The 15,235-nt window shown below is 44.5% G+C and overlaps 1 protein-coding gene across 4 annotated transcripts in view; it reads left to right on the forward strand.

Moving 5' to 3' along the window:
• Positions 1-15,235, forward strand: part of ARHGEF6 (Rac/Cdc42 guanine nucleotide exchange factor 6) — a 120,235-nt gene that overhangs the window by 86,982 nt on the left and 18,018 nt on the right. For all 4 annotated transcript variants that reach the window (XM_027846412.1, XM_027846413.1, XM_027846414.1 and 1 more), the window contains 4 exons: positions 1,021-1,080; positions 8,665-8,811; positions 12,412-12,498; positions 14,343-14,421. In XM_027846412.1, coding sequence (XP_027702213.1) covers positions 1,021-1,080; positions 8,665-8,811; positions 12,412-12,498; positions 14,343-14,421 — 373 coding nt within the window. The remainder of the gene's footprint in view (positions 1-1,020; positions 1,081-8,664; positions 8,812-12,411; positions 12,499-14,342; positions 14,422-15,235) is intronic.

Consider the following 15,235-nt stretch of genomic DNA (forward strand, 5'->3'; position numbering starts at 1 on the left):
TGGATTTGTGGCCACTCAGAGCCATAGCTCAGGAACCTCCACAATTTGTTTACCTTTACTAGTCAGCTGGGGCACTACAATTAGTTCAAAGCAAAGGCATTTAATGAAAAAGAATATATATATATATATTTTTAAAAATAGCACAAAACTTAAGCCCAGAGGGAATGCCTTTATCTTTCCATTTCTAAAGCAAATTACTGCATTTATTATGCTTATGTGACCCAGTAAAGCCTTTTTGGGCTTTGAGCTTCCTTATATATCTGTCCTGGATCAAAGCCATAGTCCATACAACTTAGTATTCTATCACCAAAGGATGGCCCAAAGGAGAGTGTTTAAAGTTGCCCTTTGGTGACATTGACTTTCAGAAGTTAGAGAGGTAACTCAAATATCTCTGTCTTCCTGTTGTAACTGGCTATAGATCCATCATCTGGGACTTGATCTAAACCTGTCTGGAATCTATTCATATTTTCCACTTTGATGACTTACTTGGGGTTATAATTTCCATGAGATTCTAGGGCCTTGTTTCAGAAGTCATCTTTGGAAGGAAACATTGAAATTTTCCAAGGTGAGTTTAGGTTGGGTCCTATAACATCAGTATACAAACATTTTTGAAAAGCAGATTTGGCTGACTGCTATAACCCCCACACTGCACCCCAAATTCCTTCACTCCTGGCACTCTGGCCCAATGATACCTCCCTTTGAAAGAATCCTTCTTTCTCTTCTTCCTTCTCCTCTTCTTTCTGAATCTGTGATATCATTGACATCAACTTACGGTGTGGAGATTACTGTTGATACAGATTAGAGGTGTAATGTTTGTATTACAATAGTTCTAGAGAATGGCCTGGGAATCCTGAGAAGCAAAGCACAGAATTCTTATAGGGATCTAAATGAAAATGACAAAAGGGGAAACGGGGACTTCTCGGTGACAGAATCTGTGATGTGAAACCAGCTGCCCAATCCTTCTTGTAATGAAAGAGAATGGGGTGGTTCAAAAATTAAGGACTTTCTCTCTTTTCCTAGGAGTCTCATCTAGACCACCAGGATGTTCTGAAAGCTATTGGATCGTTCAAGGCACTGGCGGTAGGTGATGGTCCCCATTTCTGTGCTGCGTCCCTAAAACCAGTGACTCAAAGCTGACACTTTTTTCCAAATGCAAAGGTCTCAAGAGTGGAAACAGTGGGCTTAGGGGCAGTACCACTGGGTTCAGGTTTCATTTAACTTTTGTCTTCTCCATATTCCAAAAAATTGTGCTTACCTATCAAAGCTTGTAAACCTTAGTGTATGAAGTCAATGCATTTTCAATATCTGCCACATAAAGCACCAGTGTGTAGGTGGGGGATTTCCTTTTGTGTCTATCTCTACCCCAGTATAGACCACCTTGTACTTTGTGCAACTCATGAGTCACCGAAATGAGCCTGACATGATTGTCGGAGCCAACTACCAAGAGGCAAGAAAGTGGAAGTTCATTCATAGCAAAGGAAGTAAAAATCCCTCCTAATACCACGAAGGAAAAAAGCGCTTCATGGAGTTTTGGACCTGCCCTTCCAAGGACACCTGCAGTCTCAGGTCTTTGAGGGTGGTCATCATCTTTTTCAGCTCCTTATGCTCAAGTCATCATTTCCCTGAAATCGCCAAGGAAAAGACATAAGAGGATCCTGGGGGAGTGGTCACAGGGACTTTAGGTAGCCAGACTCTGGAGATCTCTCAACTTTAAAGAACCTTTCCTTCTTTCGTCCTCTGGGTACTTTGTGATATAGCATCATCTCTGCTGGTTTCCCTCCTTTTTTTCTTGGCAAGGGAATATTTGCAAGTGATTTACTAATCCCCATCGACTTCAGGACCAGGGGACTGCCTTGCTCAGTGTCTACAGTGCATAGCTTGGCCTGCTTAGCCTTGCTGCCTCCCTCATCTTATTTTGTGCCTTTACCTTATTCCCCAGGGTTCAGATTATAGTCCTTTATTGGTAGGCTATGTTGAATTCTGACCCTTCCACACAGGGTGTTGGTCAAAATTATAGGAGGCTCAGGACTGACCTTGTGATTTCTTCATTACAACGAGGAAGCTCCCTCTACCAGTGGAGACTGGTGCCTTCTCTGTGAATGAGGATTTTTTGAGAGTTGCTCAGATCACTGAGACATTAGGTGACTTACCCAGGGATCCCCAGCCAATTGGGTTCAGAGAAGTTGCTGGCTCCAAGGCTGACTTTTCATCTATGATACCATCCAGTAGCCGTTTCACACATGTCATTATAGAAATGGAAAGAGGACCGGAGCTGCAGTTAGAGGGCCTGGGTGTGAATCCTGCTTCTCTTTCTTGTTGCCTCTGTGACGTTGGTCAAGTTATGGTTTTTTGTTTTGTTTTTGCCTTTCTCGGTATCTCCAGCACTTAGCATAGGGTCTGGCAAACAGTAAGTGCTTAATAAATGCTTGTTGACCAAATGACTTCCCTTTCTTGGCCTTAGTTTCCTCCTCTGTAAAATGAAGGGGTTTAGTTAGATGGTCCTTAAGGTTTCTTCCTGCTCTAAATTTGGCATGTTGCAGTTCACGTGAGGTAGGTCCAATATTCCTCATTTCATGGAGATGCAAACTGAGACCCAGAGAGGGGAAGTACTTTATGCAGTGACAAAGAGTCACAAACTTGAAATTGAAAAAGACCATCTTGTCCAGCCTATCGGTGAACAAGAATCACCTAATAACATACCTAACCTCTGCCCGAAGACCTCATTACCTCCCAAGGTGGCCCAGTCCACTTTGGGGCAGCTTTTACTGTTGGGAAGTTTTTTTTTTTCTGGCATCAAATGAAATTTGCCTTTTTTGAACTCCCAAGCATTCTTTTTAGTTCTGCCCTTCAGGGCCAGGCCAAACAAGCCTTTCCTTTTACCATGTGTGACTCCTTCTAGTACTTGACTACACCTCTCATGGCCTTCTTAAGTCATCTCCTCTCCAGCTCCTTTGACTGATCCTCATATGACTTGATGTCAAGGCCTTTTTTTACTGTTACCCCACCCTCCCCCCCAGTCTCTGTCCACTGGACATCTCCATATGCTTCCTAAAGTATGGTACCTAGAATTAAGTACAGTGTTCCTTCCAGATGTGATCTGACCAGGGCAAAGTACGACACCTACCATCAGGTCCGGGTCATTAGTTTGGGGTGTCATGCCTCTCTCTTTTTTTTTTTTATTTTTTTTTGGCCATGCCTCTCTTAATGCACACTAAGATTGCATTTGCTTTCTTAGCTAACATATTAGTATTGATCCATATTGATCCTGTAGTCCACTGAAACCACCAGATCTTTTTCACTTAGACTGCCTGCTAGCCATGCTTCCCAAATCTTAGTTTCATGAAGTTGTTTTCATTTTTTTACTTAAATGTAAAACATTAATTACTTATTCTTATTACATTTAATCTTATTAGATTTTGACCCATCGTTCAAGCCTGTGAGAATCTTTGCACCAATGTATTATCTGTCTGTCTTTCTATCTCTCTATCTATATTTATCTACCTACTGACCTATCGCCCTCTCTACCTACCTGCTGACTTCTCTCTCTCTCTCTCTCTTCCCTCCCTCCTTCCTTCCCTCCCCCTCCCCCCACCCTGTCTATCATGCCTAGGTCTGTGTTGCTTGCAACTCGAGAATACCATCTGTTCCTTTATCCAAAGCATTGATTAAAATGTTCAGCAGACTAGAACCACATCCGGATCTCTGAGGCACTCCACTGGAGACCTTATTCTATGGTGACATTGAAGCATTCAAGACTATTCTTTGGGCTCAGCCATTTGACCAGTTCTGATTCTGGCAAACTACACAATTGTCTAGCACTCATCTCTCGATCTTTTCCAGAAGAGTAGTTTGAGAGACTTTATCAGTTGCTTTGCTAAGAATTCAGGCACATTATGTCTATAGCATCTCCCTGATCTACCAGACTGGTAGTCTTGTCAAAAAAACAAAAAGAAGGGAGGTGTCTGTGCCTGGCCTCTTATTGATGAAGCCCAGCTGGCCCTCTGTGACCCTTTAATGACACATTCTCGGGTTTTGCCAGGTGTCACAGTGAGATGCACTGGTCTAGGGTTTGTAGATTGCTCTCCACCCTTTTTGAAAAAGAGGGAAGCAGACATTTGCCTTTTTCCAGTCCTGTAGCACCTCTCCTATCATCCCCCATCTTTCAGTGATCACTGATGGGGGCACAGCTATCATTTCTTTTCAGGACCTGATGTTGTTGTCCATCTGGGCCTTAGCTAAGTGCTCGCTTACTGTCTTATTCCCTATGCCAGGTATCACCTCCTCATTTCCTCCTCCCCTCCGTGCTCGTTTCAGCCCAAAGATCATTCTCTTCGGCAAAAAACAGAAGCAAAGTAAGAATTGGGCAGCTTTACCTTCCCAGTAATCTGTCACTACTGATTATCCTCCCAACCACTTTGTACAGAGGTCCTGTCCCTTCCTTGATCTTCCTCTTTTAACCAGCACAGCACTAAAAAAAGAGAGAACAAACCGACCTAATCCTTATTTGTTCCCCCCAGCATGCATCCCTTGCCAGCCTCAACTCGTTGTGAACCTTATCGATCCTGACACTTCCCTGTGCCGTGTTGTCCACTGATCTTCCTCTGCCTGTCCTGGCTTTCAGCTTTTCTTCACGTCTTCTTCACATCTAAGTTGGGTGATGAGTTTCCTGTTTATCCCTATTGGTCCTTTGAGTCTTTTTCTTCTTCATCAGAATTGTTTCTTTTTGTGTCTTTAGAACTTCATTCTTGAAAAATTCCCATCACCCTCGGGCTGACTTTCCCTGTAGAACTTTAATCCATGGGATCCTACTTTGAAACCTGCTCTCCCCAAACACAGAGTGCACATCAGTCTCTGGCCAACTTTCCTCTCTTTTTCTTTTATAAATTCTATGATGGAATGATCACTTCCCCCTACAAATTTCTCAGTACAGTTGCTCCTTGTTGATGAGAGTCAGATCCAGAATAGACGTTCCCCTTTTTTGCTTCCTCTACCTTTTGAAGAATGAAATCGTCATTAAGGCAAGTCAAGAAAGTATTAGTTGTTCCACTTTCAGTAGAGAGAGCTCCAGTGGGTGTCTATATGATTGAAGTCCTATGATCCTGGCTTTGTGGCAGGCTAAGAATGTGTTTCCTCAATGCCTTATTCATTTCTTCTTTCTGTCCGGGTGGTCTGTAGTATACTCCAAATGACAGTGGTGCTTTGCTTTATGCCTCTGTTCATCTTTACCCAAGTGCTCTCTACCATGCTTTTCAAGTCTAGTTCCTAGACTTTTTTTGACACTCCATATAAAATTGTACTCCCCCTGTCTTTGTGCATCTTTATCCTTTTGAATACGTTCTGTCCTTTTGGATCCATATTTCACTTGTCAAGGCCTCTCCCAGAAAGTCCTGGTGACTTCACAGAGGTCACATTTGCCTCCCTGCAGTAGGATCTCTAGTTCACCTTGCTTGTTACTCATTCCTTGGGCATTTGTGTCTAGCTGTCTGAAGCTGTAGTTCTTGCTGCTCCCATCTCCTTTGGATTTGTCTCCTTTGAATTTTTGACCATCTCTACTGCTGTTCTTCCCACATTGTAGCTTCTTCCTATGGTATAGAGCAGTGTTTCTCAACCGTGCTGCAGGGAACCTTGAAGCACCCCAGGTTTATTTTTTAAAACGAATCTTGTATTGTCTGTTAAGAGGCATTAACAAGAATCATTTTAGAGAGTTTTACTGCAAGAATTCTGCCAAAGTTTTGTTTAAATTGAAGGGTTCTGCCACTGAAAGTTTGAGAACCAATGGAATTGAAATTGATGGAAATAAATCGTTTTCTCCTGCCCTCTTCCACGTAGTATAAAGTTCTTTTGATTAGATTTGTAAGACTTTGGGCAAATACTTTCTTAACTGCTCTTGCCCAGTGTATCCCATCCCTGGCCATGGGCCTCACATTTCTGTATTTTGAGCCTTGGTCTAGAGATCCAAAGTTTACTCTCACTTGCCATCTTCTTAACCAGCTGTTCACTTACCAAGCCTTCATTTTTCCTCTGAAACCTTTGCCCTTGATGGGCAGCAATGATGATGACACCACCTGTGTCTCTGAGCTCTTCAGTTTCTTGCTCATTACTTCATAATCTTTGACAATAATTTCTAGGCTCCATTTGGCCATATCCTTTGTGCCTACCTAAATCGTTGAAACTAGGGAGTTGTCATCCGTTTTGATAGATCTTGGAAGGTTTTCTGTCACATCCCAGAGGACAGTAGAGCTCTGTGTTATATGTGTTACCTTGACATATAACTGCCTCCTTCTCCCCTCGGGTGGGAGTCACCAGTCACGCAACTCATCTTTTCTTTCTCTGAGCCATAGTAGATGGATTCTCACCTGATGAGATCCAGCCACATCCTCATTGCTTGGGAAGTGAGCAAGCACTTCCTCCTTAGACGGTCCAGCTCCTTTCTCTATGGAAAGAGCCTCCCTTCTGTTACTTACTCCAAGTATTTAGTGGTCCTGCTTTTTCCTTTTCTCTACTCGGTTCCATTTTAGCCACACAGCTAGGAAGTGAGATAGACAGCATTCAAAATAGGTTTGCCCGACTCTGAGGCTAAGGAACTTTTGGCTATATCCTTTGCCTCATACGGTTTGAGAAAAGATGTGATGATTTCATTGAAGAAGACAGCAAAGGTTTTAGGGAAAGCATGAACTGAAAACAGCCTACCTCATTTAGAACGTAGCTCATGTATGCACTTACTATGGGAAGGATGCCATTGAATTGTTCTCCAATGTTAAAATTTAATAGAATTTTGATGCTTGTGTAGCCATAGCACATAGTTGGCAAACTGGGAGTCGGAGCTTTCTTTCTTTGTCATCATGGAACTGGTTTATCCCAGACTCTCCAAGTTGGAAGAAGTCTCAGAAGTCAGCAGGTATCTGAACAGGAGTCCCTTTCACATCACACCTGATAGTTTCCCAACCTTTGCCTCAAAACCGCCAGTGAAGGGGGAGCTCACCGCCTCTCAGGCAGCCTGCTGCACTTTGGGACAGCTGGAGTCTTTAGGAAGTTTTCTCCCTTACATTAAGTCTAAATCTGTTTCTCTTTATGTACACAACTTTATACTTCTATCCATTGTCTTTTAACTCTGGCCTGTAATCTAAAAAAGGTCCTTTTCATCGTCCTTAGCGTTTCTTGCCAACCCCAGCTCATTCTGAATTACAAGTAATTTTCTTCATCTTCTCCTAAGACAATTTATTGCATTATTTATAGAGACCTACTGCTGGCCTAATTAAAATGTAAGCCATAAAACATGTTTTCATTACGAGATTGATCTGAATGGTGATGACATAAAGACTAGGATTTTCTTTTCAGTCTTTGGGTTATTTTCATCTTATTGTCTGTTTTCTCTCATTTTCAAGAAGCTACGTAGGGACTGAGCAAAATTGAGATTTTAGCCAAGCAGTTGGTGAAGTCATTCATGATAGTCTTGTGGAAAATCTGGAGAGACATGGGCTAGAGAAACACAGTTAGATGGATCTGGAACTGGTCAAATAACTGGATTAAAAGAAAAGTCATTAATGGTTCCATGGCAAAGTGGAAGGAAGTCTCCAGTGGAGTGACCCAGGGATCTCTACTTGTCTCTATGCCATTTCACTTTTTAATCAGTGACCTGCATAAAGGCATTATCAGATGTGCAGATAACCCAAAGCTGACAGGGCTGGTAATGTATTGGATCACAGGGAGGAAATTTAATATGGATATAAAATATATAAAATCTTAGACTTGGTCCAAAAAATCACCTTGGTAAGAATACAATGGGGAAGGCATGACTAGATATAGAGATCTAGAGATATCAGGGGACTGTAAGAGAGCCCAGCATAGGTCAATAGCATGATACTGTGGCCAAGAAAGCAAATGCAATCTTAGGCTGTGTTAAGAGAGACATAATGTCCAGGACTATGATGGTGGTAACACCATCTGGCTCAACCATGGTTGTACTGCTACATCTGGAGTGTTACATTCCATTCCAAGCACTCTGTTTTATGAAGGACACGGATGATATGGGAGCATCCACAGGAGAGCCATCAGGCTGGTGAAGGCCGTTGAATTCATGCCACATGGGGATTGAGCAAAGTAACTGGGAATTTTTAGGTTGGAGAAGAAAAGTCTTAAGGGGAAGCTGATAGCCATCAAGTATTTGCAGGGTGGCTGGCACTTGGAAGAGGGATTAATTAACCTTGTGCTGCTTGGCCCTAGAGGGCAGACCTAGGACCATTGGGTAGAAGTTGCAAAGAGGTAGAATTCTATTTAAAGTATGGAAAACCTTTGCAACCTTAAGGAACATCCTAAAGTTGAATTATGTGCCATAGGAAGTGGTGGCCATCTCTTCCTTAAATGGGATCAAAGAAAGTCTGGATGACCACTTGTTGAGAAAATAGAGAAGAGGCGTGTTCGTGTACAGATTGGATTAGCAACCTCTGATTTATTTTCCTTTGAGCTCTGAGATTCAGTGATCATCTCCCCTCCAGGGGCTTGCATTCTGCACAGTTGTACCTTTCTACCCCTCCAAGGCCTGCAGTGAGTGGGCCAATCTTCTGCCAGTCTTATCACCAAAAATCCTCTCTGACTTGAATCCAGAAAGCGAGTCCCGCTTTGAATGAGAATGGTAACAAAAGAGGCTGTGCTTTGGCTCCACAGGCCCAGTGTCAGGACCTGAGAAAGAAGAAGCAGCTGGAGTTGCAAATTCTCTCCGAAACCATTCAGGGCTGGGAAGGAGATGATATAAAAACTTTGGGCAGTGTCATCTTTATGTCTCAAGTAATGGTGCAGTGTGGTGCCAGCGAGGTAAGAGATGGTGACCTTGTCATGACCCTTTCCTCCATCAGGGCCCAACATGAGGAGTTTTGGTCCAGAAATTTGAGACTTAATTTTTGGCCAGCACTGGGCTGGGCACCTTAGAAGTTAGGGGAGAAACAGAGGAATGTTGTCTGTGATTGAGGAGTTGGTAATTTAGCTGGGAAGGGAAAACAAGCACGCAAGAAACCTCTAGAAAAAATACAGTATAATATTGTGTTCTATACAATATAATATAGGCTGTCCCAATAGTCTTAATGTAGTTTTAAGCTTTAATAACTTTAATAGCTTAAAACCATTCTAAGACTTCTGGGGCAGACTATATCTGTATATTCATGCACATATACATATACATATACATATACAATACACACAGATATGATATTTAGGGGACCCATGAGGCTTTTCCCTGGCCAAAATATAGCAACAAAGCCAAGATGTATTGCTTTTGTTTTTGCTGCCAACACACGTATAGAATAAAAGCAGAAATTCAAGCCTGGAGGATGGAGGACAATGACCTCTTGTTTCCTTTACTTAGATCTAGGTTTTGTTAAAATTCATTTACGTGCCAAGCCCAAGGGGAAATTTTAGTAATTCCTAATCCTAAATCAGATAGTTGTCTGGGACCATGGACTCAGACAGGAGGTAAAAATGAAAGATTTAATCTTAACCTTGGGGCAGTCTACCTGGCTTCTGTTCAGCAACCTCATTTAACCCTCTGTAGGGGTCCTCAGCCTTCAAAAATCCATTTTAGGAGCCAAATAAATCTCATAAGAACTGTGTAGACACTGGGCTGTAAAGTCCATCTTCCAAGATCTTTTGGAGATCTACCTGTCTGTTTGTCTGTCTGTCTGTTTCTCTAGCTAGCTGGTTAGCTAGTTACTTATCTACCTACCTACCTATTGAATGTCAGAGAAAGAGTATCCCCAAGTCCCCAATTAGTTTGGGCACTCAGCATCACAGAGATGCCCTGGTTCCATGTAAATTGGAATCATTAAGGAAGGCTTTTTGAAAGAGGTTGGATTCAGTTGAACCTTGAAGGATGAGATGAATGGTGGCCTGCTAGAGGAGGAGGTTAGTGGAACGCTGGGATTGGAAGCCAGATTGAAGAGTTTAGGACAAAGCTGTTGGAAAGGAAAAACTTGGTGGGGAGTCAGAAGGGCTGGCAGGATGGGGCCAGGTTGAAGGAAGGGGTTGGGTTTTTAGCTTTTTTTTTTTTTTAGGGTAGAGAAGCTCCAAGCATGTTTGAAGGCAAAGGAGAAATAGTTAAGAAGGGACTGTAGATACTGGAACAAAGGCCTTCAGGAGAGAGAAGGCCTGTCATCCTGTCATGGATTCTCGGGCACCAGTGGCTTGAGGAGAGACTTCCTTGGTCCTCAGACTGGCAGAAGGATGAGAAGATGTACATAGAGAGGGAAACTGCTCTAAAATGATTGAATTAGGGAAAGCGGTGAAGAAACGTAGCAAGGTGTGAGTTTGCCTGTCTTTTCCGAGGCCCATAGAAGGCTCACTTTTGGTAACTAGAGGAGAGTTTTGTTTTGGTTTGGTTTTTTTGTGGGGCAGTTGGAGTTAAGTGACTTGCCCAGAGTCACACAGCTAGTGAGTGTTATGTGTCTGAGGTCGGATTTGAACTTAGATCCTCCTGACTCCAGAGCCAGTGCTCTAATAAAGGAGAGTCTTTGATGGTCCTTCTCTAGCCTAGGGTTTCTTAACCTTCTCTGTGTCATGGACCCCTTTGGCAGTCTGGGAAAGCCTGTGGATGAATTCTTTCTCTGAATTGTGTTTTTAAATAATTGGAGGAAATGTTAAATTTCAGTTAGAGGTCAGTGAAAGTGAAGATGGACTTTTATTCCCCATCCCAGTTCATGGAACCCCCCCCCCCCCCGATATCTAGGACCCCAGGTTAAGAAAAATCCTTGTTCTGGTTGGACTCTGCTTAAGCCGGTTCTGTGTGTCTGGATATGTAAGTGGCTGAAAGAATGATAACCCCATTCCTGAGTATTCCAATGCATGCATCATGACCAAACATTTGATGCAGATGTTCTGGTAATGAGCTTCCTGCACTATGTAGTTCATCCCCTTTGCTCTCCTCCCCACTCTCCACCCCCCAGCCTGCCTTCATTTTACCAAGCTCACAAGGTCAGAAATCATTTTTCATGATGTGAAATGAAATCATTGGCGAGTGTGGCTGATTGGCCTGCTCAGTCTTAACTCTGGGGAGTTTCCCAGTCTCCATGCTTAGGGAAGCTACTCAGTGTTTTTGCACATGTAATGGGTGTGCCCTAGTATCCTACTGGCTCCTTGGTATCCCGGGCTGAGGCCTGTCTCCTGGGCCTGCTGCGGGCCATCTTTTAAATGCCAAGTCTAAGGATGCCTGAAGCCTGTGACTCCTCAAGCATCATCTGTGTGCTTTCCAGGAAGGCCAAGGGGAGTACCCAGAGGAGGCACGTTCACACCTCCTCACACTGCAGCAGAGAGAAGCTTAGCAGGGATTTTGACACCTTGGGCAGGAGGTGTGAACATGTCAGGACAGGATCCTGGAGGTGGGATGGGGGTGGGGCAGCGTCAGGGGCAGAAAGACACCTGTTCAAATCCTGTCTCTGATCCTTCCTTTTGTCTTTGAATCCTCAGTGCCTAGTACAGTGCCTAGCACATTACAGGCTTTCGAAGTGGCTTGCCTTTGTGAGTCTCAGTGTCTTCTGTGAAATGGAGATTGTGCTACCTCCTTCACAGGGTTGCTGAGAGGCTTATGAGACAAAGTGCTATAAAAATGGTTGTTATCTTTATAGGGAAGAGAATGAAGAATGAGAAGTTGTGCTCATTTTAAAGTACAAATGTAAGAGCCTGTGGCTTCATTCAGTTTTGAGGAGAATTCCTCTTCATGGACTTGATGTATGCTAGAGGGGGATGAGCACTGGATTTGGGGTCAGAGGACCTGGATTTGAAAGCCATCTCTACCATCTGGTGACCAAGGTCCATGTGACCTTGGGCAAGTCATTTCCCCTCCTCTGGGCCTCAGGTTCCTGGCCTCAGAGCTAGAGCACTAGAGCTAGGATCCTGTGATCCAGTGACTAGAAAATATTCCAGGTATATGGTGTACATATACATGGACATACGAGTGTGCCTTCACGCACATACACATACACGTACACCCATCTCCATCTACATGCAATACGTATATGTACATATAATATACACACATAGACATGTGTATATATTTACTTATATATATATATAAAAAACACATGTATATTTTTAATAACTGACATTTATATAGCCTTTTACGGTTTATAAAACATTTTATACATGTTATCTCATTTGGTCTTTACAACAACCCTGGGAGGTGGGTGCTATTGTTACCCCCATTTTACAGTAGAGCAAACTGAGGCAGACCAAGATAAAGTGATTTACCCAGGATTCACACAGCTAGTAAGTGCCGAGACCACATTTGAACTCAGGCCTTCCTAAGCCCAAACCCAGAGCTTGGTACACTTGCTGCATCACCCTTTTGAATTTTAGGCCATCTTAAGGAACCATACCTGTTTTCTGAACTTCCTGGTTTTCTCTCTCTCTCCCCTGCCTCTGCTCTAGGAGAAAGAAGAAAGATATTTCTTGTTATTTCCAAGTGTTTTACTCATGGTATCAGCAAGTCCTCGGATGAGTGGATTTATCTATCAGGTCAGTGGATGGTTGATTTAGCGCCAGCATCTCTCTTCAGGTGCCCCTGCTCTGCACATATCAAACCTCTGTCATCATCGCTGTTGTCATCATGCCAGTGGCGGCAGTCTGACAGTGCCCAGCTCTTACCCACCCGTCTACACACCTGGGCCTGACTTCCTTAATTGTTAGACACATCCCATAAGGGCAGATAGTCCTTAATTCAAGGCATATTTCGTTTCCTCCTAATGATTGCATCCTGTGTGCTCTTTGCTCTGGCTGTCATGCCAGGTGTCCACACCCGGAGGTCTAAGGGGGTGTCTAGACAGTATTAGAAGCAGTACTTGCCCACCTCACATCGTTGACATTTAGAAAAGAAAAAGGTCACCTTAATGATAGCCACCCTGCCTAATTAGACTCTCCAAGCTGTGCACTTCAGGAACCTTGTTAGACTTTTTAAAAAGGTAGATTTCCCTTGGTCTGTAATCTCAGTTCTTTCAGGGCCCTAGAAACATCCGGAACTCTGGCACCTGGTAGGTAGGCCTCAGACCATCCTGACTTTCAGGAACGACTAATTAGGAATTCTGGCACCTGGAACAAATTTAGCTGTATGTGTTTGAGGTTGACTGGAGACAGAGGTCATGGGCGTTGGAGAGGTTGAGGCATTGGGAGGCCAGGGTGGTTGAAAGGGGATGGAAGCTGCAGTGGAGAAGCCTGCGAGCCAGTCACTGAATTTTGTGGAATGGAGGTCCATAAATGATAGCAGCCAGGACCTGGATAAGACGGAGTGAACCTCAAAGGAAGAGACATGGTTGCTGAGTGATGCTAGCAGAGGGAGGGTCTGAAAGTAGCCACGGGCAGCAAGGAGATGCCAACTCTCCTGGCTCTTTGCATCTGGGGGTGGGAGAGAAGAAGCAGCCAGGCTGGGAAAAGCCATCAAGAGCAGTAGGGGCCTTTAGGAGAAAGACAGGCTCAGGGAACACAAGAAGGTGGAAGGAATGTGAGAGGGAACATTCTAGCACGAAGGGGAGATTTGTGAACCCTACAGAAAGGTCCTAGAGAACATGCTGGAAAATGATGTGTGCGGAAGGCTAGGGACAGGGAAAAGCTCTGACTGAGCTTACTGTAACCTGCCCACCCCCTTGAGCCCAGCCCTCACACTAAGCCTGGCTATCCCTTTCAGTGGGTCCCCAGGCCATGTGGGGCGGCCCACTCTGGTGAGACGACAGCCTCAGGAAAGGGGCGGGATGGCATTTGGCCCTAGCATGTGGCAGCCTGAACCCTGGGCCGGGGAATGAGATTGCTCAGGTTTACCACGGGAAGAAGAAGCGTCGTGCCCCACTTCTTCCTCTCAACTTGGAGCCTCTGGCCAGGCCTCACTCACTCCTGAGAGTTCTAGCTCTGCTTCTCCAAGTTCTGATCAGTACATTAAGAAGAAGTGACAGTCAGTCAGTCCAAAATGAAATGAAGGCTGATTAATAGCCCCAGGAACAAGCCTCCCACAGACTATCTCCCCATTTTTTCCTGTCTTTGAGCAAGTTAAAATTCAGGTTGGAGAGACATGCTGATAAACGAAAGAGGCAGCTTAGCTTCATGGAAGACTCATGTTCCAATCTCATCCCTGCCCCTGCTTAGCTATGTGACCTTGGGCAAGTTAACCTCTCTGGGCTTTACTTCCCTCCTCTCTGAAATAAATGGGTTGGCCTAGTTGGTCTCTGAGGCCTCTTTCAGCTCCACATCCGTGATCTCTTGACCCTTGCATGAAAAGCTCAGCAGTCAGTTCCTGAGAAAGTCAGAAATCATAATGAGAGTGAGTGGGCCCTTGGAGATCTGGAGTCATCAGTAACCCCTTTTCATTCTGGCAGGGAAAACTCCCAGTTGCTGGAATGATGCTAACAAGACTAGATGAAAGTGAAGGCAATGACTGTTCGTTTGAAATAGCAGGTCAGTACTGCATGGCTCCATTGGAAGGGCGGGGTGGCATTTGGCATGGGGGTGGCAGCAAAGCTGAATCTTCCTGGATTTCTGAGGGGCAGAAAGATGGGAGAGGAGTGAAATCGAAAGTCTCTCGCCTTTTCCTGATCCAACACCCCCCTCAGGGGCAGCTTTCTCCATGAAGCCTTCCCCCTTCTGGCCCAGTGAGAGCAGGGATCTCACCCACCGCAGTCTCTCAGGCCTCTTGCTTTGTTCAACCCTTTCCTATGTACTCACCCCATCCTAATTTGGGTCTGTGTCTTAGCTCCTCCATTAGATAATAAGCTCCTTGAGGTCAGGGACTCAGGTTGTTGGGTTTTTCCCCCTATTTGTATGTCCGTTGCTTAGCACAGCGCTTGGCACACAGTGTGTCGTTGAGAAATCCTTTTTCATTGATTCAGTCAGCCATTGGACCACTCGCACTCTGCAGAGTTCAGCGCGTGACAGGTGCTTCCTAAATGTTTATTGAACTTAATTAAGAGCTATTGAGGCAGAACAAAGGTGACCGATGGCAGCTTCCTGTCCTTTCCTGCCGTCCATCTTCAGGTGGAAGGCCTTAAAAGGCCCGAAGTCTGGAAGCAGGAAGCAAAAGCAGGCTGTGGATAGGCTTGGTTCTCACCCAGCCTGGGAGAATGCAAGATTTGAAGGGAGGGGAGGGAGGCATGCAGGAAGGGAAGATTCCCTAGCAGCGAGAACTGTTCCGACAATGGAATGGACTCCCTTGGGGGGGTGGGGGAGTCTGCCGAATCATAGAACTTTAGGCTCAGAGGGGACTGTGGTGCTC

This window comes from Vombatus ursinus, unplaced genomic scaffold (assembly GCF_900497805.2).
Source record: "Vombatus ursinus unplaced genomic scaffold, bare-nosed wombat genome assembly UNPS02015152.1, whole genome shotgun sequence".
Classification (NCBI taxonomy): Eukaryota; Metazoa; Chordata; class Mammalia; order Diprotodontia; family Vombatidae; genus Vombatus; species Vombatus ursinus.